The following is a 25,585-nucleotide window of genomic DNA, read 5'->3' as shown; positions in this document are numbered from 1 at the left end:
ACCCTGTTCTGTGTGAACTGCACTACCCTGAAACCTCTACTACAAAGGGGTAACCAGGTTGTGCTTCTTTCAGGACACAGGCTATTGGCTGTGATCTGACCTGGAACATCATAATTGAGTTCACTCACACTACAAGGGTATTACCCCATCATGAGAACCAGTCTGAATTGCATCATAGTAAAGACAGCCAGGCGAGTTCGTAGATGCTTCTGTGGCATCTCAAAGATATTATATTTGAGATGCTGGTATTTGAATACAAGATCATCTCACCTATTATGCATAAATTGGCTAACATTCAAGGTATAGAGTAGTAACAGCAACTTATTCTCATAGGTCCTCCTAGATGAGCTTCTGAATTACTCATCATCATCCAGAAAGTGCTAAAATTGTATTTATGACTAATACATAAAATTCAAACAAGACCTTTATTTACATTAGGTTTTCAAGCGCTCGGTGTTGCAACATACATAACAAAATTTCGTACTACATTTTTTATAAGTAATCAGGTTGAAAGGCTGATCTACAAAATCAATTTGTCAAAACTGGCTAAGCAGAAAATGTGTCAACTCAGTTTTAGAGTTCTCTGTCAATTTTACACTGTTTGCTATTGTTCAGAGTATTCCTGATGTCATGGTTATAAAAACAGAGCACTCATGCAGGTTAATTTACAATGAACTCCCTAGTTTTATGTTCTTCGGTTGTTCAGAAGAGCAGGTCAATACTCTCCACCTTGTCTCACAAAGCAATTACGGATCCAAATAGGGAGAAAACTCAATCCATCAGGAGATGGTTAACAGAAAAAAAAAGGATTTAGCAAGACAAGGATTCAGAACTTTCACTCTGTGACAAACTGAACTATAACCTCTCATTCTGCAGAAAACAAGTACTGTAAAGATTAATCAAGTTCATTTATTCCATATTAACATTACGCAGCAACCAATATGAGTGTCTAGGTAAACAGAGACTTTTGAAATGTTTTGCTGCAAAGCTGACCAGTAATACACGCAAATGATGAAGTCATCAACTCTCTTTACTGCCAGAAATAAAAAGAATTGCTTCAGGAGCAGATAACACTGATTCATACTGTGCTCAAGCACTAGTCAACAAAATCTATTAAACTACATAGGTGGAAAAAAAAATCAAAGCAGTTTTGTTATCTTACTTGTGACACCTTGTTTAAATTTCAGGCATTAATTCTTTATATCAGCATAAATATGTAGCCTTCTACAACTTTTATGATGTGGTTACAGACACAAAACTGTTATAGAAGAAAGCAAGAGCTAGTTCAAGGAATTTCAGACTTTGAAATCAGCAAGATAAAAAGCTAAAATTCATATGTTCCTTTTCAAGTTATGAATACTTTCACTAAAACATAAATATTTTAACATATATTATTTTCTCTGACATTCAAAATTGTAAAGTCAATATGGCAGAATTATTGTTAAAAGCACATATTTACAAATATTCTTTTTTCCATACATAAAGTATTTGGCATAATTATAACAATCTTACTGCATACACAACTGTTTGCTTCTTTTTCACATAATGGTACACTCCTTATTAAAATTTACCAATTATGTACAAAAATACTGGAACATTTATTATAGAAAACCTCTATTACTACCATCAACAGCTTGTAACTGCTGAAGGTTTAATTGAGAGAATATAAAAAAGTGGTCACTTTCTTCCAGTAAACTATCAACAAATCAAACACAGCTAAAATCAACATCAGTTTCCCAACAAAAGAGGGAGAATATTTTTAACAGCATGATTTAAAATGCAGTTCACACATCTGTTCCCAAGCACATTTAAACAGTCAGTAAAAGAAAGAGGATACAAAAACTACATACAGAAGGTGCTTTTTTTCCCTTCCCCTCCATATTCCTACATGTTGGCATTAGCTTTCTAAAGCTCTTCAAATGCCAGTCACTAAAATACAACCTAAGGCCAAACACCGTTCTGCTACAATAAAAATCATGGTGATGAACTCAAGCTAAAAAGCAAATCCAAAACCAAAACCTGGCTCCAATGGCACATACACATTGAAAGAAGTGTTCAGAATTTTTGCCAGATTTTTACAAAATTATTAAGAATATTTGCAATTAGCTTTTGAAATATATGGATCAATAACCAGCAATTTGTATTTTTAAAAATTTGCTCATTTAGTGAATTGCCTTGGTACTAGTCAGTACTGATTCTTGTACATAAGTTAAACAAACAATTCATTGGTACGTATTTCATATGTAGATTGTATTCTAGGGTGAACTTTCAAAAAAAGCAGAGAGCCTCCACTAGCAAACTGCTCACTTTAAAAAAAACCCAAAACTAAAACAACAAAAGTACATCTACTGGAAGAATAAAAGTAAATTGCATCTCAAAAAGAAAAAGGATGTGTCAGATACAATAATACGTTAATGGCACAAAACCTTATCAGGATTCACCAGAATGGTGCTGTACACTGAATGAAATGCAGGTATTTATCCATCTTAAAAATAACATAAGTGTGTTCAAAAATTCCAAACCACATTCTTACAACAGTTCTCTGCAGTATAACTTGCATTATATCCTAGTTTTCCCACATACATTTAAAATGACCAATCTGTTCATAAGAGAAATGCCTTTCAGCCTATTTGCAGAAACAACCTAGTCTACGGACTACTTTGTTAGAAAGCGTGCATTTATCTCTAGTAGTAAAGATCCAGTCAGTATATTCTGCATTTTGTAAGAAGCATTCGGCTCACTCAGATGAGAGTTGTAGGGTTTTAGATTTAATTTTTTAAATAAAAATAATGTACAAATAAAAGCATTTATCAGTATTCACCACCATAAAATTAAAAAAAAACACAATAATCCTCTCATTCATGCTTCCTATAATATCTGGCAACCTAAATTAGTAATTTCATTTCAAATGTGCAACATAATATTAATAAGCGTTTCAAAATTACTCAAAAGAAAAGGTGGGCAAAATATTAAAGTGCCTAACTAAACCAGTTTTACCATTTTTAAAAAATATTATTTCTTAAACAGTAAAGAATTGGTTGCAATTAAATATAAAAGTGGCTTCTCATAGCTGAGAGACTTTGCGGGGCAGAGGCCTGGGCCGGGGAACCTGCTCAGTCCTCCTGCTGCTGTTTTCCAGGTTGTTTGGCCGAACCAGCTGTGGCTTAGGTGGCAGTGCTGGTGGGTCTGTGGCGGGTGGGATGGAGAGGCTGTGAGGTAGAGGAACGGGTCGTTTCAAAGTCCGCTCGTACACGCTGTAGGGTGGCGGGGTTTTGCTTTCTTTTCTCACAGGCTCCTCAGAAACACTGTAGCTTGGGACAGTCACTGCTGGTTCACTGCCTTGGCTTTCAAAGCCTGATGTCTCTGATGTGCTACATCGGCTGAGCGAAGAGATGCCACTGCTGTAACTCCCTGACAGTGCTGGAGAGTTTGATATGAGCCCCGAGGAATGATACTCCACTGGAGATGGTGTGAATGATTGCACAGACCCCTGCTCAAAAAAAGGGCGGAAGAAGAATTTACCTGGGGTATATGAGAGAGAGCATTTCTGTGCTAAGACCAAAAACATACATAGATACAGTGCATGGACTCTGAGCTTTGATAAACATGTGCCCATGTTTAATCAAGATCTAGTAAGAAACCAATAAAAAGCTCATTTCAATAGTGCCTGGGTACACCTTAGTGCTCATGCCAGTAATTCATGTAAGTGGAAGTAAAACTGCATTTAAATGTTATCTTACTATCATAGTACACTGGAAAAATCTGGAAGCCTTTAAAATGCACTCTTAGGTTTTCCCAGCTGCAAGTGGAATGCATCACTTGGCATAGGGAATACCTGGGGGTGTCCTGCCCCCTAACGCCAAAGCGCAGGTCTTGCAGCCCAGCCACTGCTGCTATTGCAGGCTCTCATATCCCAAATTCAGTTTCCAAAGCTTTTCCTCACAGCTTTAGTGCATCATCATGCAGTGACAAGTGCATTTACATTGTGGCATCATTTCCGAGTGCACCATAATATCAACGTTGGAGGGGAAGCCCAAAGCAGGTGTCAAGGTAAGAGCTGCTGCTGGGGGCCAGCCCCCTTCAGCTGCTGTTCCTGCTCCCCTTCAGCAGCAGCAGCAGGATAGCAGGAGGTGAAGGCATCACTGCTGCTGCAGACAGCATTTTTATCTGCAGATTCTCCACCCTTCCTCTCCCCCATCTCCCAGGTGTTCCTGGGACACACAAACACAACACACCACTTTAGAGACAAGGGCACAGGTGGCCAGGGGCTGCATCAGCAGCCTTGCAGGCCTCTCGGGGATGGTGAGGTACAGGAAGCTGAAGGCCCAAGCAGCAACAACAGCTGACAAAAAATAAAAGGCAGGGACAATAAAGGCCTACCTAAAAACATCAAGCAATCCTATTCCAGTGAAGCAACTTCAACTGAAAATTGTAAAAGGTTAGCCCCCACTGTCCAAGTTGAAAAGTTGTTGCAACATATCTAATTTTGACTGGAGTCATCTGAGACAATCCAGACTTAATGGCCTCAGGCACAGGCTAAAAAAGGGATGGAGGAATCACGTTAAAGACAAATTTCTCACTCTAGTTGTTGTTAGACTGGTTGGTGCTCAGCTGCTCAGCTTGAGGTGAGAGTGTGAGCCATGCAAAAAGGATGGGAGTAGAGGAAGAGGTGAGGGGCAGGGGTGTATAGAGCTGGCTACACTGACTTTATGCCGTTGAGATAATTTTAGTTATCCATCTAGGACTGGATCCACAGAACACTGAAATCAATGGGGAAAAAAATATTTAATTAAGATCAGTGGGTTTTGTATACTAGGATGACCTTCTCTGGAAGCACACTGCTGGAACACAAGCTAAAAATTAAGGCCCTGTATATGGCTATGGCAAAGCAGAGCAAGTTTTATTTAAAGCTCAATACATGGTGAAGATATTTCAGTCGTTTTGAGGAGCCTGTTTAACTACTTGTTTCATGTTCCATTCCTCTGCATGTGAGGAGGCTGCAGCTGCACTCCTACTCCCACAAACATCTAGGGTCAAGGTTTTTAAGTAAATTATATATTTGGCTCCATTTCCAAGAACATTTGACACTTGGATTAAGTGACCATAGATAAGATTCAGGACCTTTGCTTTTGTCATTCTAAACAAGAGCAAGTTATGTGTAAAGCTGGCAGGGATAAGCACTTGCTTCCTGACAGCAGTGCAGCCTGCTTTCACCAATAGCAAGTAACAATTTAGACACCAATAGAGTCTTGAAATTCATGCTCAAAGTGAGATCCAGCAGCTCTCAGAAGTATTTTGGGCCAGCATTCCTCTCCCAAACAGCAATCCAGACTTTGTCTGTAAAATGCTTAAATTCTGTCCAGACCTCTAGAAGGAAAATGCTAGAACAAACTTCAAACATCCCTAAAAATCATCAGTACTAAGTCCATTAAGGCAAAAAAGAAAGTCACTCGTCTTTGTACAGATCCTAATGCTCTAAAGAGCTTCCTAGTAAGCAGTTAGCACAAAACCTGGGATTGGTGCTCACTTCAGCAGAAGGGACACTATTGTAATAGGACTATGGGCACTCTGCTGGCCAACTGCTCCATGTTGACCTTGGACCACTCTGCAGCCACAAGTAGAAATGTTACAGGCTTATGGGAAAACAAACAGGAGCATTACTATGGACTTGTGATTGAGGACCTTAAGGGGAAAGGAAATATTTTGGGGTGCCACTTTCCTCCTCAGGTAATGTGTACCTCTGTAGCATTAGTTAGGCATTGGGTTGCTGAGGGGCCATTTTGGCAGGGCTGTCTCCCTCTGCCCTTGCACCTGAGTGCCTGAAGCACCAGTCACGCTCCTTTCTATTTGCTCTCTTTCCACATTGTTGACTTTAGTATTTCTAACTGCAGAATTATCTCTGCTTCAATGGTGTGGTAAAGGCTATGCCCAAGACTAATGTGCAGTCTGTCAGTATTGGGGTTTGCATGGAATAAGCAGGTTGCATGTTCGTGTCCTCCAGTGTTGTGGAATACACAGATTTCTGAGTCTCTAACATACCCTCTAATCTAACAGCCCCGAATGCTGGAGGAATAAGAGGGATGGGTTGCACAACAGGTTCTCCTCAGCTGGCATCTCTGCTTTTTCCACTGTTGGAGACAGAATTCTGGAGTAGGTGGACCACTGGACACCTCTTACATGTATTTCCTACTCTCTCGTCTGTCCACTGACTCCGGTGAGCTTGATTATCCATGTAAGTGAGAAGCCTGATATTGAGAGGCTAAAGATTCTGAGGATTAGGTTTCTTGCCTGCATTTTTTAAAATCTTCAGAGCTGCTGCAATTATTATGGCTACTTATTCTTGTGAATGGTTTTTGTATAGGTATATGATAAAAAAAAGAATATATAATTTAATCCCAAATCATATACATTAAATATATACTATCTACCCCAGAACACACAAGATCTGTCCCACAAAGGCAATTCACTGCAATAAGATATTACCTTCATTGGTGATCTGCCAGCAGGAGAAGGGGAAACAGAGGCTATGTGTCTTGCTGGTGATGCTGTAAAGTTAGAAAGATTTCAGTGCACTCTTGGCATTACAATTTTCACTAAGAAATCTTTTTAAGTGGATAGGAGATCATTTGATACACAGACATTATCTCTCGTTCCCTCTAGGTACTTTCCTGATGGTTGTAAATAGTTTTGGAGATTTTATTTATTTTACTTTGTTCTCAGGATGATCTTGCAGTACAACCAAGTATAAGAAATTTCTGCATCTGCCTTTTCTGACAAATTTGACATTGCTGTAAATTGGTTTATATCCTAACAAATGATAAAAGAATTAAAAAAAAGAGTCAGTATTACAACTTTTCGCTTTTTTTCTTCAGAAATATATTAGGTATATATATGTCAAATAAGAAAAAAGACAATACATAATATATCAAACATTTACCTGCAAATATACTGGAAACATGCCTGGACATAGTCTGAGGCATAAGTCTAATATGCAAAAAGTGTATTCACACCCTTGAGAACAATTATATTGTTAGTATCACTCAAGCAGCCTTTTCTTTAAATGAAAATTAATCTTTTGAAAGGCAAATTGGTTATAGTAACAGAACTCATGTACTCGCATGATTGCTGTGCTTTTTCTGGTCAGTAAGATTCTTTGTGGTTAATGAACATTTCTGATTGCTAACCTCCAATTATCATAAAATCAAACGACTAAATTTGATCATACTCCCTAGTACTAGCATGAACTGTCTGAAACTACTCAGTCATTAAGTGAAGGGGCAGAGCATTGGAAACAGAGTACTTCAGAGAACATTAACAAGATTAAAATACCCACAGAGGCAGTTCTACAGCCTTTCATGTAAGAAATCAAATAATAAGCTAACCTGCCCAAGAAATTAAACATTAATCAGAGTGGAAAGAATCCTTAAAGTACTGGATCTTTGCCTGAAATGTCCATTAACTCACCAGTCTGTGCAGGTCTTGGTGGTACAGGAGGAGATATAAGCTTTCCACTTTCTGATGTGTTTCTGGCTTCCTTCCCACTATCCAGGCTCCAGCTGCTTGGGGTGGTGTTTACAGCTGGAAGAGAATGAAAAAGCTGTCACAGGCATCAACAATTCCAGTTCTCTGACTTGCCTTTATCCAGGAGGGTAAGAATACACAGAGTGAAAATGATAAACAGCTCAATAAGCATGCCTGAAAAGCCCTTGTGATTACATCACCACTTGCAAAGCTCCTAAATAACAGCTGTCAGTCTCCTAGTTGCCTGATGTATGCATCTGGCCCTCAGGTCAGTTTGTGACTGTATAGCTCTGGGGGCCATCAACAGCAGCAGCTGAGATAGCATTCTGGTGCACTGCAAATCCAGCCACAAAGGGGGATAAGCTTGAAGCCTGTTAATATAATCAGTTTATCTTTGCACCAGACTCCTATTTAGAGGTTTCCAGGCAAAGGGGAACAGACTATTCATAAACTATTTCCATTAACTCATTTTATACACAGAAGGGACTAGACAAAGGAACTTGCCAAATTCCAATCAATTTTCTTCATAAAACTTTCCATGCTAACAGTCTTTTGTTGCCTGCACAGACTACATAAAATGAAGGGAGTAAAAACTGGAAGAAATTAAAAGCGTCTGACAGAAAAAAAAATCAAATTAAGAAATCATCACAGACTGAGAAAATTTCTATGCGCTGTTTGTATCCCTGGTCAAGGATCTCTGCTTAATCATGTAAATTGACTATCACCTTGACATGCATAAAATTGGCTGTAGTATTTCTTTGTGCTTTAGCTTTACCAAATTCCATGACTTTAACTCAATGATCGCATAACGTCTGGAACAGCTTCCTTGATAGAACTGGATTATCTCATGTTATCAAGAAGTCACCAGTATTGGAAAGAAGCCACATAGATAGACAGGGCATTTAACATGGACAGGACAAAAGCTAATTTGAAACACACAACTTTCATTACATTTATTGTTAAAAAAAAAAAAGTGGGAAAAAAAATGCTTCAAGACCTCCCCCTTCACCTCTCCCTTCACTCCCCAAAAACATCTTCAAAGCCTCAAACATCATGCCCTGCTGTGACAGTTTCCTTCTAGTTTGTTTGTTTCAGTTGTGAGTAGAGAATCACATGCAAGGATCCTGTGCTTATTTCCAAAGATGAAACAAAAAGCAAAGTTTTATTGCTAACTGATGGCATCAATTATTGCTATTACAGCAACACGGAGAGCTCTCAGGATTGCAACCCCACTATACACCAGACTTAATACAGTAAGTACAGTACAAATTATATTGGTTTCATATCTGTAACAATATTGTTACAGTATAATTGCACATTAGTTGACCCTGGGAACACTGCACAGAATAATCTATTTTCTAGAGGATCATTTTGCTTTTTATTGCCAAAATATTCAATACAGTCTTTGCTTTTTATTGTAAGCTGTCACCTAGCAGTATGGCTTTGCCCTCATCCTAAAAACCACTCGGCACCAGACCTAGGTACTTCAAATGCCTGAATCTCTTGACAAACCAATTTTTTCTTTGAAGTAATTTAAGCAGTCAGTTCTTTGGACTCCTAAAACCTCCAGAAGATAATATTTAAACAATTCTGTGATCTATTTGGCTGCATAGGCCAGTGGAAAAGTTTTGTCATTTCCATGTTAAATTATTTCATATGATTGTCAGCCCTGTGAAAAATTCCACCTGAGCTTTCATAAAAACTTGACACAAAAATACCTAAAAGACCAGCTCTTATTGAAGAAAATCTGCTTCCTGGTCAGTTCTTGTTATAGTATATTCTTCAAATATATACCTATTGAACTGTATCCTTTATTCAGCATACCACAAAGGTTCCATAATGAAATGATGGAGCATATTATGGATGTGAAGCACATAATGAAATCGTGGCACAATAACTATGCCAACAATATTGGATTTCCCCATGCGCAAAATTATGAAAGGCAATATTTTGTCTACAGAAATGTATACATATCTCATTTACTGTAATTAAAAGAAAAAATCCCCCAAAATCAACAAACCAAAAATTGCTCTTTTCAGTGAGAGTGTAACAAAAGCACACTGATCTATATTTGGTAACGAAGACTTGCAGGTACCAACTTCTACCCAACTCTAGCTTCTCTCTGCCCCAGTCTCCAGAAGTTGGCTCATTGCCCCATTTATCTCTCTTGAGAAGCAGAAAAGACAGCTCTCACATGCAGCAGGCTGCAACCTGCTGCTCCATCATCCACTCCTGCAAACTTCTGGGCTTCTTTTGAGTGCAACGCTTCATTCAGACACCATGTTCTCCTCTTTTTGGCAAACTATATTGAAACTTAAGATTGTTAGCATAATTTAGTTAGTCAGTTAGAATGTTTTGACACGTGGAGATGACAGTATGTACTCAAAAGAATTGGCATTCTACAGGAACGTGAGGGGTTAATTAAATTTTCGTTGCTTCCAAGATTGTTATGTTGCAGCATTTCCGCTCACCTTTGTCAGGGCCAGGCAGATTGGAATCACTTCGTGGCAAAGCACCATCTCCAGTATGATTGAACAGCATTCTCTGCAAATTGAGAACAGCATGGTTTACATATAGCTGCTGTTGTATTTCGGTAGCTTTTAAGAAAACAAATATATTTTTATTATTATCCCTACTACACAGGTCTACTTTGGAGGTAGATTGATAAATGAGACCAAAGAACCTAAACAGTTTGATAAAAGTATGTGTATACAGAAAGGGAGTAGACTAGTTTTCTGAAAACTGTACACACTGAAATCAGAGGGAAGATTATTATCTACTGAGTTCTGACAGTTTCCAGCACCTCAAAAACCAAAATAAAGCTCATTCTTCAAGTGGTATCTTGACAGATTATGAAACAAATAGAGGGATAGATCTGCAAAAATTTCATTATAGAATTAAGATCTGAATAAGGTGTAATGTTTGACAATATGCAAGTTATGGCTGTTATCTCAGAAAAGTTTTGTGTATTGTTTTCCAACCCTGCTTTTTTGGTAACAGTGTTCTTACTTCTCTAGTAGATAAGAGCTGACCCATAAAGTGTGTTTGTCTTTCCTTTTCTGAATATTCATTTATTTAAAAAATCACAGTAAATTTATGAACCAATTTTAAAATTCCATTAGTTACTTTTTTTGGCAGCTTTCAAATAATCCATAGTCACTGGTTTGTCTTGATAGGAGATGTAAACAGCAGACAGTCAATCCTACAAGTAATTCAGATGTACTTTCCAGAGGAAATGCGAACAAGATAAACTTTACTCTTTTTTTTCTTACTTGTTTGTTTGGGGTTTTTGTTTTGGTTTGGGTTTTTTCGGTTTTGTTTTTTTTTTTTTCTTAAAAGCAAGATCAGAAAATCACTGCAATCCAGATAAAATCTTAGTATTTTATCTCTTCCCACTGTTCACAGAGGACCATGCAAAATTGGTGAGGTACTATGCTGTGGTTCCACAAGATGGCAAACCCAGTTGCACAGTAATCTTCATTGATCTAACATGTTGCAGCTCCATGTTACAAAGTGAGGAACAAATAGTTGCCCAATTCAACTGGACTTTAAACATCTCATAGAGAGAATTCTTTGGTAGACATTGAGCTACGCTATGTTTGCTGTATGTCACATTAGAGTCATACTGGGTCAGGAAATATCTGTTTTCCTGAAGTTACCACTAAATTGAGGTGGTGAAACTACATATGTACTTTAATGTGACAAAAAAGGTGTTCCTGCCTGATCTGGATTGAATTGTCACTGCCTACCAACTCTGCAGTGCACTAGGATGTGGTGCACAAATGTTTAAGTCTGTTTTCTGTTGTGAAGAGCAAAGGCTGAAAAAGCAACTGAAATTGAAGGAGATAAAGAGACAAAAGCTGAATGAAATACAGAGAAACGAGGACATACTAAAAGAATGAAATTTAAAACCATGTGAAAGAACAAGAGCAATCACAGGATGTTTAATGACATGCAAATAAAAACCCTAAAAATGTGAAATTTTAAAAGCTTCATTAGGAAGAATAATAGTGCAAAAACTAAGGAGGCTTGTTGACCAGTCAATGACAGCAGGCATTCCTCTTCAGAGTATGGGAAGAGCTAGAGAGACACTGTACAATCATTCAGCCAGAGATCACAAAGCAAGCACAAATGGATGTTGACTGAAAACAGCTGTACATAACCTTGAGCATCAATTTCAATGTGGGAAGTGGATGCAGTATTGCTGCGGTCTTGTTCTATGAAGTCCATCAAACTTCCTTAAATAAGGTAGCTATGGCCTGAAAGGACTTCAAGTGCAGGAATTTGCCTGTGTATCTCATCTTTCCCAGCTGAAACACTAATGTGAAAATTGCTTTCATTAAGCTGTAACAAAGTCTTTCATAAATGGGTGGTCCTTTCCTCTTTAACTTAGCATGAAGCTCCAACCAAGACAGCTGAAATTTAACTGGTATTAGAATAAAAGTAGAAAGGACAAGGAACAGTCTGAGCAGATAAATTCTAATTAGAGTTGCAGGAATCTCTAAGATATCTCCTTACAATGGTCCTGAGGATTTCTTTTCCCATTCTTAATCAGAAGGCAAAGAATCAGGATTTTGTTTCTAATCACAGTCCATTTTTACTGCTATGAGAACAGAGCACCAGAGAAGGAAATTCACCTTTCCCCAGAAAGATATATCTTCATTTCTGGTTATAAGGGCAGAAAGAAACTGTCAGACCTTCTCACCTTTGAAACATACTTCACTGTATGAGCAAGTTAATTTCTACTTACCCTCTCATGGGACACTGAGGGTAGAGACAGATTGGGAGATTTTCCTGCTGGGCGAGTCTCAGAGAGAGCGGAGACTGGGCCTACGAGCTCCTCAGCCTCCCTTATGGAATCTCGGATAGAATGGGGGATAGAAGTCGCATTCCACTTGGCAAAGCAAGAGTTTGTAGTCTGGGAGCAAAAATGGGATAATTTTTCTTTGCGGCAAACTGTAAAACCGCTTTATTTAAAGAACATCTCCTGGTCTTTCCTGTATGCTGTTTTGGCTCCACTACCACTGAGAAAGTGCCCAGTAGATATATCTACTGTAAGTAGAACTGTCCTTAAATCTGGCTAAGCTTCGGTATTACTTCTTAAGCCCTCAGATAATAGCATGAGGACTTAAACAGAAAAGAAATGAAAAATTAAATCAAGAGCCAATTCAATAATTGAAGAAACAAGGGACAAGAAAAGAACTAATGAGAAACCAATAAATAATTTCTAAAATAAAGGATCCTGGACTAGCAAATTGGTTTTTATCAGAGGCAAAACAACTGGTAGAAATGAGTGTTGAAAGGAGGGCCTTTAACACTGTACTTATGTTCTCATCTTTCTCAGCTTCAGCAAGAGGTGCATTGTGTGATGGCAGAGATTAAAACAGCAACTGTGTTAAAGGAAAGCACTTTAGGAAAATAGGTCCATTAATAAGAAAAGATGAAATAAGAATTCAATATCAGCCAGCTCGCCAAGCTCATTTTGCATTTCAGAATACCCAAAAGAAACGCATTTCATAAAGACCTATATAACAGTATTTTAAGGTAAGAACACAATTCATTTTTTTCATTGGAGTAACAAAATGTCTATCCTTTTTTTCTGAAACTACATTGAAAAATAGGAATTGCCACATGGAATGGGTTATTATCTCACAGTGGCTAGAATTAGCTTTCTCAGAAGAAATAAAGGGGAAGTCAACAAGGATAACTGCCACAACAACAGTTTTTCTTTCTTTTTATTTCTTCCCTAAATAGAACAAATGCTGTTGTTCCACACAAGCAGGCTGTGCCATCTGGTAAGTTTCTGCATCTCTCTCTCACTGCATTGAGTAAATGCATAGAAACAGATCTAAACCTAGGGAAATCAAGCAGAAATGTGATCAAGTATCATGTGTTCTATTCACATCTCTTTCATGTAAAGTATTTTAGAGTATTTGCTTATAAAAACATAAAAAATTCCTTGAAAATTAAAAACAATGAGGAGATTGAATCCGCTCGAAGTTCAGCATGTGTCTTCTGATTTATTTGTGCTCCGAGGACTCCCAACAAACTTCTTACCTGCGAAGTTTCCGAAGGAGTAGGGTAGATGGCACTGCAGGGCCTCTCTCTGGGAGACAGGCAAGAGTTTTCTCGGGAATGCTTATGTTTGTCAGACAATAGAGGAGAGGCTAGAAATAAATGTGTCAAGTGATTAAATTCATGCAGTGAAACAGACATTTCAATTCTATGCTTATGACAAAGAAATCCTCTGTCCCCGATAATTCATATTCCTCAAATAATTGGCTAAATTTGATGTCTGACCAGTGATATCATGCAGGCATTCAGTTGTGTATCAAGTATACTTTAATATAGTTTACCACAGGAGATGAGCACTGACCTCTGGCACTGGATGGAGCAGAACTGGTCACGTTAGGTGAAGCAGAATGAGTAGAACTAAGGCTTGAGGTAGACGGACTAGGCTGCATATAGAAGACATGCTGTTATTATCACATCACACTTACTAGTTTGGAAAACAAAAATTTATAGCATACTTTTCACTAGAACAAAGAACTTGTAATTTCTTAAAATAGACTATCAGTGTTTCAAAAGAGCAAACCAGAATAAAGAGAATTAAACTAATTACACAGAATGTAGTAAAACATTAAATAAATATAAATGCAATTAATACAGTGAAACAATTCCATTCCACTGTGACAAGTGGACAGAAAAGTCTATGTAAGGTCAGATGACTTTGTATCATAGTCCATTCATTGCTCCTTATTACATTTGTAAAAAATTAATGCTTCTATTTAAACAAGAGGAAACAGTTACATAAAAAGTTATTTCTAAGTTAATGAGGTTAACAGCCCATTTAAAAACTTGTTTTTTAAAAGAAGTATCTGCAATAATTTTGAGATTTCTGAATTAAATAATAGAAGCATTACTTAACTAAATAGCCTTGTAAGAAAGATTCTGTATAGCTTGAAGAATGACAATAATTTGTACCTGCATGTTAAAAACTTCATCTGAGCTTTCTGACTGCCCAGTGATATTGCTGACTTCAGCAGAAGCTTGGGATGACAGTGATGAGGATGAATACCGATTGACAGCTGGGTAACTCAAGGGGCTATTATAAGAATAAGGAAATACAAAAATGTTAATTCTAACTGTCAATCATAACTTCTCATGGGAAAACAGCACAAACAGCACATGTTTATTAATCTTTAGTTATTTGGGGGTTGGGGGGGAGGGAGAGAGAGACAGAGAGACAATATATGTACCAGCTATTCATGGCTGGAGATACTTCAGGCAGACTATACAAGAAAGCGTGCACATAATAGAAGTATTTTATGGGTCATCTTCCATGAGTAACAAAAATATGTCAGTTACTAGTATTTTAAACTTGCCTGCGTCGTGGTATTACCCTGGCAGCATCAGGGCTCATAGAAACAGGCATGGAATTCCGGCATACACGAGGACTTCCATTTGGGAAATGAACAGGACTAGCTTGTACACAAGAAGAAAATTCCTGGCAAGTTATTAAAAGAAGATTAATTCAAATGAACATAATACCATTAAGCATTTTGTAAGATACAGAGAGTAATTTCAATAGTTATATCTGCATTTTGGATCAGCTTCATCATTAGTATGAAAAATATTTTAACTTTCACTGCTGATAGTAAAATGTGACAACTTTTCTCTGCACAGTATGGAAAGTTTATGTTTCTCTTCGCTTTGTGATTCTGCAAGGCTACAAGCTGTAACGCGGACAACCAACCAAAAGATGTCACTATTTGTTGCTTGGGAAAATGAAACAATCCTTAGTACAGCTGAATGGTCTCCTGGTCTATCCATGCAACTGCTCATGTACCTGTATTCCCAAGCTTGACTTCATCACAAAGAACTGATCCACCAGCTTTTTGTGTAGCGGCCTCATGTCCTGTGGCACCACCTTCTCGTGCACTGCCAAGCCAAATTCTAGAATCTGGGCCTGCAGTGAGGGAAAAATATTTTTTTGATGAATTTTCTTTAAGCTTTCATCATCAACTAGGATACTAATAAAAAAAAATCTAACAAAATGCACATTGCCTTAAAAGCATCAATCTAAATCCCTGAAAGACCTGTAATCAAACAAGGCCTAAGACCAAAAGCAGTAATACACAAGAGGATTTACGCCTCTTCCCATTTACTATTCAACTTTCCCAAAAGTTTCACCTATGCAAATTCAACTCCAATATAAAAATCACTATGGATAGATAATATAGTGAAAAAACTTGTTAAATAGCAGCTTTACAAAGGAGCAGCATTAAACCTTATATTCTACAAGAACAGTTGTAAAAAGCATGAAACAACAGCAATAGCCACATCTACCAGAGATGTAATACCTGTAATACATTTGGAAGGAAGTCCATGGTCCCCTCTCCTATTCCAACTCCCCAGAGACCTCTGTTAAAGGTGGCTTTATGTATATTCTTGACATAAGGCATGACAGGCTTCAGAATAACATTACTGAAACTCTAATCTTGCTCAGATTTGGCCACAGGCACTCAAAATATTGAATTGGTTACATGAGGAATCAGATAAACTCAAACTTAAAAACAAAATAGCTACAGTATGTTGTAATATCTTTGGATGAGAGCTACTAGCTGACATTTTCAGGCAGCCTGTGAGTAGGCATGCAGCTGCACAGAATCACTGACCCAAGGTCAGGACTGCAGCACATCCATCCACATGCGCAGCCATGCCGGCACTTCTGAATGCTCCACATTAAATCATCTGTGGGTGCCAGATAGGCTTTAACTGCTATTGCTTGGAATTCACATTTTTGTTACAGGAAGTTATTAACTCCAGTTTTACAATGTAAAGGCTAGTGAGATTAACTATAGCTTGAAAAGAAAAAATTGCAATGTAAGTTACCAAATATTATCTAAATGAAAGTAAAGTGAGCTCAGTGAATCTATTCTGACTTATACTGTCTGAGGATCTGTCAGTCAGCTATCTGACCAAAAACCACAACGCTGATGAAAAGTGGAATTCCCATCTTGCCAAATACCAATACTCTAACCTTTTTTTCCTAAACTAGGAATAAAATTTGAAATTTCAGCATGCTACATAGAACAAAGATAGGTACCTGTGAGTTTAAAAAGCTGAAATACTTCATAAGATCTTTGATTAAAAAAAAAATTTCAGCATTTTCAAATGGAGATACTTCATATTTGAGGCTAGTAGGTCATTGTCTTACAAATGAATGAAGAAATAATGCAAAAATCATATAATGCATATAATACTTCTGTTTAATTTAATCACTTGGCATTTATTTTACTGCCTACCTACTTTGCCAATTACAGTTAGATATCTTTCATTGCAATAAGATTTTTCATGCTTTTTTGCTCTTATGGTAAACCTTGTAGTGAAAATATTTGTTCTGTAATATTGGTAAAATATGTCAAAGAAATATTTGCTGAAGCCATCAAATGTTTCAATGAAATAATGTTTATTCTGTAGTAGTGATAAAATATGTTGTGCAAATATTTGTGTATGAGCATGACAGAACAGGTCTCTCATTCAGTCTTTAATTTAGAATAGTTTGAAGTGATTAAGGTGATGATGGAAAGGACTAGAGAAAAAATATTAACATGACCCAGAAACCTGCTTTTATAGAAAGTTACTGTCTACTTAAAACAGCTGAGCAGGCCACCTAGTCAGTCCTTTCCCCACTGTACCTGCTCGAGCATCAGCTCTCTCAAGCGTGTGATCTTCTCTCCATCCTCTGGATGGTTCAAGATGTATTCTTTGATGAAGAATGCCTAAGCAGAATAAAATCACAAAGTAACACAAAGTGAGTAAAAACATAACTCTTTTGGGTTTGGTTTTTTTTTTAAAACAAGTTTCTAGATAATATTTTCAAATATTTTCAGAGTTCCTTTCTACTCCGATAATGGATAATACATGTTAAATAATTAATCCCATATTAATTGGTGGAGATTATGGGTAAAAAAAATATAAATGCCACTCAAGAGAGGCTACAAGTTGTTTAGTATCCAGGACAGATGCTGAAGCAAATTTTGAAACCTGCAAATCAGAGTTGAAGACAAACACAGGTTACCTGAACCAAATATCTCTTCCCCAATAATTATGACACAAGTTTCAAATAATTACAAAGAGTTTGATTTTCCTCTCTTTTCATACTGTGAGCTTCCTTGTTCTTAAATCTAAAGACAACAACAGTGTGGAATTGTATGCTATTATATGTATTGGAGCTGTGACATTATCTTCTTATTCACTCAATATAAATAATGTTCTAAAGAACTCACAGTGGCATTGATGTCAAAAAGATATACTTCTCCCTTCAGGACCATCTGACCAACAACCAGATATGTTCATGAGCTTACGTGACTTTCCAGTTCATTTCCAGTGCTCAAATTGCACCACCTATAATACCCCAAAGTCATTTTACCCAACAGCAGTGGTCTGGTCATAGCACTCCCCTTGTTTGTTCATGATTGCGTCTTTCTTAACATAATGACTATTCTACCCTGCAAGGACATTATATTAAGTTTACAATTCTTGACATTATTCTGTAAATCAAATGCCCAGCAGCCCATTTGAAAGATTTCTAAAGCTTTTAAAAATGCATTTGTCACAAAAAGTGTCTCTAAATATATCTGTACATACATACACGTGGCTTTCTATCCATAGAGTTGAGAGGATAATAGTGGCTGCTCTGGGCTATGTTTTCCTTTTGCACCTGTCTTAGCATTTCCCTCATAGACTTCTTACTAGGTTCTCCATCCAACTTTAGCTCTTAAAATTTTTGCTATGCAGAAGCATTTGTAAATATGGGGAGCAGTAAAAACTGGAGATAAATATATGCCTTCCTCTGATTCAGTTCCAAAATTTCATGCTGTGACAAAAAAGCAAAGTGAAACAGATAGGAAGGGAAATGAATTTACAGAGGAGAGGATAACAGGCACCGCAGAAGATAAGAACTGGCAAAACAACAGGAAAACATAAAAAGACTGAAAAAGGGACATGCAAAGAGAAGAATGAGCATGAAATGGAAAAAAAAAGCCTCACAATTATTGCTAGCATTTTTGATGCTTAAAACACAAATTGCTGAAAAGTTCTATTTTAAATATATAGTGAGAGGCAGAGGGCAGAAGGGAATTGAGACATAAAAACTGTCTAGGAGATCAAGAATTGCAGCTAACAACAGCAATAAGAAAGGAACAAGCAGCATGCTTGTGAAAAATGGAGAGCTATGCAGAGACACTAAGCTAGCTCTGACACTGTTAATTCAAACCAGACATAGTTCTGACATGACTGTGTTTCTCCAGGGACTCCCTTCATGGTGCTTTACTATGTTAAACAGTTTTGTTGTTTAAAGACAGTTGGGAAACATCAAACATGTTACTGCTTTTCTTTAGTCTCACAATTTTCATAACACTGCAGTTTTGATGACAGATTCTAACACTATACCAGATTCAATTTCCTGTAGTTTAATTTAGATGCAGTTTTATCAAATTTAACACCTTTGAGTGAACAGCCTTTGAGACAAGTGGACAGAACGTTATTCAACGTGACATCTTCAAAGGAACAACCAGCAGACTTAAGTATTTCATCAGACTATGGAGAAAGAGGAAGATCAAGTTGGGCTGAAAAAAAAATCCTTTCTTTTTACTGTGGTTTCAAAATTTCACAGAACTTTGTGCAAATACAGCATCCCAAACACTTACGGTTCTCTTATGGTTATTCAGAAATGATAAAAATGACCGACAACTTTTGGGAACAAATCCAGTGTTAGACATTTCTTAATTATATGTAATTTTTTTCTAGATTTTTCTTCCCCCAGAGAAAATAGCTTTCCTTAAAACTTGGAAAAGAGAAACAAGAAGGATCTAGAAAATTACGATTCTTCAAGATAATAAATTTATCATTGAGGACTTTTTATATATATATATATATATATATATACGTATATAAAAATGAGAATGTCAGCACAACAAAGTAAATTTGCTGCTTGGCCAGAAGTAGCTCCTGACCTAGCATAGGCAGTGTACTATAATAATGTACTTACAATTAACTATTTAATTGAAAATCTCCACACAAATCACTGAAGAATGTAAGGTAATTATGAATTGATTCATTGCTGGAATAAGTTTATGGTGCTATCTGCAGCAAAACAGTTGTTTCAATAAACTATACATCCTTAATATCACCTAACCCAAAACTGCAATATAGGTATAATTATAACTATTATTCATATAGTACTTTCTGTCCTTACTTCATACAGAGGAGCTGCATCTGTACAAGGAAAGAAACTGGATTTTTAATAAACAGAAAATAAATTGCTTACCTCTTGGTATCTAGCAACTCCACCATTAACTGCTGCATCAATGACCCCATTTAGACACATTGTGAGAGGGTTAATGTTCTGCATCTGTCGCGTTTGACACTGACTAATCAGTGTTCTCAGCTGCTGGTTCTTATTTTCTAAGACTTCAATAGCATTCTCAAGGGGACTCATTTCCACCTGAAAGGACAGTAAGCAACACTGCAAACAACTTAATCTTCCGTTGAAAGGTGAAATAATATTATGGTTAATTTTTGATTTCTTAAAAGAAAACAATGTTATTCTATGTTCTAGAGTACTAGGACAGAATATTTTTCTCACCTGGGTTACACTCCATGAATATACGCTCTGTGCACAGAGAGATTTGATTTTATCATGTAATCAATGACCAAAACAAACAACTGTCCCTCTCTTGTAGATTCATTATCTGACCTTGAGAGATGACTCAGCCCTTTCTACAAAACATTCAAGTACTTTCAGCCAGTGGTGGAACTCCTGGAGTTCAGGGTTAAACTGTCCTTGGTAACTTTACCTAAACTGGGCTTGAGATCGGGGAGCTTCACCAGATTAAGGGCACAGAGCAGAGTTTAAGTATTGGTGATCTACTTTCTCCACCCAAAATGAAGTAAAAAACTAAACATTATGAATAAGGAATTTGAATGTAAGCTTTAAGCTGAGATGATGATCAAGTTACAGTCAAGGGCAGTCCTTGAGCAGGATGTGCCCCATGTCTCTCGAGGAAGAGGAAGCTTTTCTCACAGGTAGCTTGAACTGCAGCAGAAACAAAAGCTTTTCTAACAGGTAGCACGAACTGCAGCAGAAACAAAAAGCTAAGCAATGAGAAGAGTACAGGCCTGCAGCTGCTCTAATTTACCCAAACATACAAGCACAAATCTGAGTCATAATCTTGTACAGGAAAAATTATTACAGTTAGCTTTAGGAAATGGTGACTATAATGGTAACATGACAATAAACTGAGGGTCTTCAGATTAACCTAGTAAGGACTCAGCAGGAGTCAACTAACAAAATTTCTCATGTCACACACAATTTTTTGATTTGTACTAAACTCCATTTTTGATTTTCTACAGGAGAATATCAGGATGGTGAACGAATGACATTTTGTTCCTATTATGAAAGAAAAATACAACTGAGTTTTAGAGAAAATCACTTATCCTATGGTATCCATATATTTAAAGGGATTATTGTAAAATTGGCTTTGACAAGAAGGAAAATAATTATAGGTGTTGTACTCCTGGCCTCAACAATTGACCAGTTATTTGGATGTCTTTATAGGAGAAGCCCTCCTCTGAATACAATTGGAATGTATTTAAGGATTTTCCAAGAAATATAACAACAAGAAAGGAGAAGTAATTACAATGTGTCAGTAACAGATTGCTACATTAGACCTATTCCTACAGGTTCTGCTGAGCAGCTCATGGCATTTATTAAAGTACAGGAACTTGGAAAATGTTTCCTTATCAAGTATACTAACAGATACATTAAGCTATAGATATTCTAAGTATTAAATGTTACATCATTCTGAGTTTTAAGAAAGTAATTTGCCAACAATATGTTTTCTTGGTGTGCCCATTATTTTTCTCAACTTCTTTTTTCCCTCAACTGTTTAAATTAATCATAAGGGTGGTTCTTAATAATACTTTTCAAGACAAGAGAAATCAGAAAACTCAAAATACTTCGTAAATAATTTTGTTGTAGCCAGCTTGAGACCTTGCACAAAGAAATTACACAGTAACAAATCTTAAAGTAGTTCATCAAATAAAATCAGCCCACATCTGACTAAGGAAGTAAACCAATCCACAAAATGTATTGATAAAATCACATACTCACCACTTCACGTTTTTCCACTTCAAACCAACGAGATATTCCAGGTAAACTCTGCACCAAGATCAGTGTGGTTCTCTCTACCCATAGACTCTACAGTATAGAAAAAGAACTTATTTCCCTGCTTTGCCCCTATATTTCCCTTAATTATTCCCAGGCTTCTTTATGAATACCTTCACTTAAGTAATAGTACACATTAAAAAAAAGTACTAACATCCAAGTTCCTACAGAAATGTCTATCCCATAAGCTGATGGCATTCACTTTTCTTCTTACTTTCTAGCTCCTACTACTAAGCAGTAATTTCTGCTGATTCTTTACTCTTAAGCATGGTATTAATCTATACTATATGTTGTTCTCAAATGTCCAAAAGTCACTCACAACTGAATTAACATTTTAATATTTCCTTTCCAAGCTAACGTCTGAGAAGAGCAAGAGTTCAGAAGCAGAACAACTTACAGATCACAGAGCGTGACCAGCTCTCCTCTATGAAGTCCTATCTGAGATTCCACAATGCATGGCTGATGGTATACTCAAGTGTACTACTGGTAAACACTTTATGCAAATGGTTTGTAAAATGACAAATGAACGCATAGGATAGTGCTTACACAAAAAGCTGTACATTTAAAACAAAGCTAAACTTAAATTAGAAAACAACAGTGACTCCATTTAGCTAATTTATTACCCTTACAGTTCTTTCCTATAACTTTATAACAAAACTATTACGGGATAACTCTTTTTGTCTGTCTGAATACCAGAATATATTCTGCATCAGGATGTGTTTCTAGTGGGTCAGAATTAAAATTACACCAAAAGATGAATTTTCAGGGTGACATTTTTATTAGGAGGATCAGAAGGAATTTACATATTAGGGAAGGAACTACGGTTTTTACCTGAGACAATCTCTAAGTTCAGAGGTAGCTTTTCATCTTGATATTACAGGAACAGAACATTATGCCTCAGTTTAGTCAAAACTGTCTCTCCCTTGCTCTAGGGAGAGATAACTTCAGGCACTCCTATCCATACTCCAGATCACGCACTTAACAATGTTTTAACATCTGCCTCAGAAACTCTTCTGGAGACTACTCTGCTCTCTCCAGTTCTGCCTTCTATATATCACAGATGCAAAAAAACAAATGGGTAAGTTTTTCACCCCTATTCACATATACAATGAGACCTTTGCATCTCCTATATATTTTTCGTATTATTTTATTCAAAATAAGAAGTGAAATAATCAATCCTGAGATACATCTCCTCTAGAGAATTTGTTATTCCACACTCAGTTGAGTAACACAACTAGAAGACAATGTTTCAATAACACAGCTGTTGCTGATGTTATAAATAAATCCATAGGTCCAGTAGCTCAGGAAAGGGCATGATACTTTACCTTGAATTCATTTTCCTTGTCCTTGGTCCCTTTGTGAAATGGCCTGTCATATCGGAATCGCCAGATGTGATTTACTTTGTAAAAGCTCTTGATGTTATCAGGAATGCCATCTCTCTGCAAGACTTCTTGGTTTTCTGGAATTGGCGTCACTGCATAAATCTGCAGATCTATATGTAAAGAGTTAAGGCTATCCCGCTTCATTCAAATTAGCAAAGCATATTGACTTCTGAAGCACTACAGAAAACTCTTTAAAAACTGTGTATCATGAAATGCTTCTAGACTACTAATGGTTTGGGAAAGGAACAGGAGAGATTTTTTGATCGTTTCGGATTTCTTTGTACTGTTTTGTTGAAAATTTCATCTTTATTTTTGAAATAGAACTACTTACATGGAATAGTACATGGAGTAAAGGGATTTAATTAAATATATTCTTACACACAGTATGTCATGCCATGCTAACATAAGGCACTGTAAGAAGTTAAATTACTGTAACTTGAACTGATATGCCATTATCACAGCAGTGATAGTTCTACAAGTATTTTTAACTAAAGAAAGAATGTCAATAACCTATCAAGGAATTTTTAAATAAAATCAACAGATACAAAAAAAAATTCCAAACATAATAGAGTGATGGGGACAAAATTCAGGGTAATTCTCAGGGTAATTTCAAGGAAGGCACATTTGTGACTGAAATTGTCTATAGGTGTCCCTACATTTTTTAAAAGCATGAAAGATATAACTGCAGAGTATGGCTTTGTGATTATGTGGATACACTGTGCTTCTGCCTGAAAGATGGTCTCATCTGGCTGATTAGCATGTTGCATAGCAATGGCATGTGGGAACTCATTCAACATGCGCTGCTGGAAGGCCTCCAGCCTTTCATAGTCGTGTCCTCGGCAAACAAATTCCTTATTCTGAGTAGAATAAGAAAACAGAAATGAAGAGCAAGTTACATGAAAATAATTTAGATCCAAACACATGCTCTTAAATACAGACTTTCCAGGCAACTTTTGCATCATTTTAAGAAGGGAAAAATAAGAAAAAAAAAGGCAAGAATGAAAATAAGGAATCTAGAAAGAATAGGTTAATTAGAAGACAGAAATTTTATCATGTAAGGTATGTTTTATTCAAAAGTCCTGAAAAATGGAATAACTATACTTAAAAGTTTAATAAAAATCTGAAGGGAGAAATTGTTAGTGAAACAAAGTATGTAACTAAAATGACATATCAGACTATATAAAATATGTAACAGAAATATAACCCAACAAACAGTGAAGACATTGAAATGGGTTCGAAGTCCATTCCATGAGGAACTAAGAAAATTTGCTCTTATGTTATACAGTTCTGAAGAAAAACATTGCATAAGAAAATTGGTAGAAGGTATTCAATTTGCCTTATGCTCTAAATGTTTATCAATTATTGTTTATCAATTATAGCTTGGTAAATTAAAATGACCCAGTTTTTGCAATATGAAGTAAAAGAATACTCCTGGCATTGAATTCTGGGAACTTTCAAGGGAATTGCTACAAGAAAACAACTGTAACAGTATTATTGTTCAACTAAAATTAAAATGTGAAATCTTTATTATGAAGTTTATTCTTTATTCCTTCTACAGCAAACACAGCTAGACTTACAAACTACTTTGCCATAAAAAAAAATTAAATCAAATGTATTAAGTTTATCCTTGTTTGTGTTGCAAGCAAAAATCTGTGCTGTGCACATTTAACTTGAAAAATGCATAAGAAGATGCATAAGCAGTGGAAGACCAAGGTCTGAAAGTACTGCGCTGTTATGCAAGTTAACTTCTTCCAGTACTTTTATTCCATCAGCAATCTAAACATTACATTCTTTCTAATTAACATCTTCAAATTCAAATATAACAGAATTTATACTAAGATGACCACTAGGTAATATCAAGAACTATATTCCTATTAGGCTCTTTTTGTGAATTGCTTTTAAAGGAGAGAGTTCCATTCTATATTTGCCATCTAGAAATCATAATTTTCCCCATCACTAAGGCCAAGATAAATCAGGCTTTTTAGCCCTCCACACACAGAGGAGGTTCCTTCATCACTTATTTCAATAACCACAGGAAGAGGAGGTTAGATTATGATTGCATCTGCTCCATGAATAAGAGGGATTCTGTCCTCTTCCCAAGGTGACAGTCAATGCAGCTAAACCACTGCAGACTGTGGACGAGGGGAACAGTGTAAACACGACATATTTTCAAGGGCATTTCAGTAACTTCAGAATCCCCGATTAATGAACAAGAGTAATAACTTTATGTATCTTGTCAGTTTTAATATATTGATAATCAATGAAACTCAGCATGTGGAACTTCCAAGTCATTAAAAAAAAAAAAAGAACTTGGGAATGTAATTACTTAAATGCTAAATTACTGGGGATACTTCTTCTGACAGCCTTTTTCTGAGCACCAACCACCAGAAACAGAACAGGATAAAGGGAACAAACTACCGTGAAAAGATGACAATGGTCTGTGAAACAG

At 36.6% G+C, this 25,585-nt stretch overlaps 1 protein-coding gene across 6 annotated transcripts in view; it reads right to left on the bottom strand.

Annotated features, from left to right (window-relative positions):
* Positions 1–406: 406 nt before the first annotated feature.
* The window catches only part of DOCK4 (dedicator of cytokinesis 4), a 240,175-nt gene continuing 214,996 nt past the window's right edge, over positions 407–25,585 (bottom strand). For 4 of the 6 annotated variants that reach the window (XM_017817903.1, XM_017817904.1, XM_017817907.1 and 1 more), the window contains 15 exons: positions 23,852–23,993; positions 23,080–23,246; positions 21,701–21,787; positions 19,856–20,032; positions 17,223–17,306; positions 15,371–15,490; positions 14,907–15,028; positions 14,506–14,626; positions 13,898–13,979; positions 13,579–13,688; positions 12,272–12,439; positions 9,993–10,065; positions 7,465–7,578; positions 6,484–6,545; positions 407–3,490 (listed from right to left, as the gene is read on the bottom strand). In XM_017817903.1, the coding sequence (XP_017673392.1) occupies positions 3,065–3,490; positions 6,484–6,545; positions 7,465–7,578; positions 9,993–10,065; positions 12,272–12,439; positions 13,579–13,688; positions 13,898–13,979; positions 14,506–14,626; positions 14,907–15,028; positions 15,371–15,490; positions 17,223–17,306; positions 19,856–20,032; positions 21,701–21,787; positions 23,080–23,246; positions 23,852–23,993 (2,055 nt within the window). In that variant the 3' untranslated portion in view covers positions 407–3,064. The remainder of the gene's footprint in view (positions 3,491–6,483; positions 6,546–7,464; positions 7,579–9,992; positions 10,066–12,271; positions 12,440–13,578; positions 13,689–13,897; positions 13,980–14,505; positions 14,627–14,906; positions 15,029–15,370; positions 15,491–17,222; positions 17,307–19,855; positions 20,033–21,700; positions 21,788–23,079; positions 23,247–23,851; positions 23,994–25,585) is intronic. The other 2 variants (XM_017817905.1, XM_017817906.1) reach the window with 1 other exon arrangement.

Source organism: Lepidothrix coronata, unplaced genomic scaffold (genome assembly GCF_001604755.1).
Source record: "Lepidothrix coronata isolate B3197 unplaced genomic scaffold, Lepidothrix_coronata-1.0 Scaffold63, whole genome shotgun sequence".
Taxonomy (NCBI): domain Eukaryota; kingdom Metazoa; phylum Chordata; class Aves; order Passeriformes; family Pipridae; genus Lepidothrix; species Lepidothrix coronata.
The sequence above is the reverse complement of the archived record's forward strand: the minus strand, read 5'-3'. Positions and strand labels throughout refer to the sequence as shown.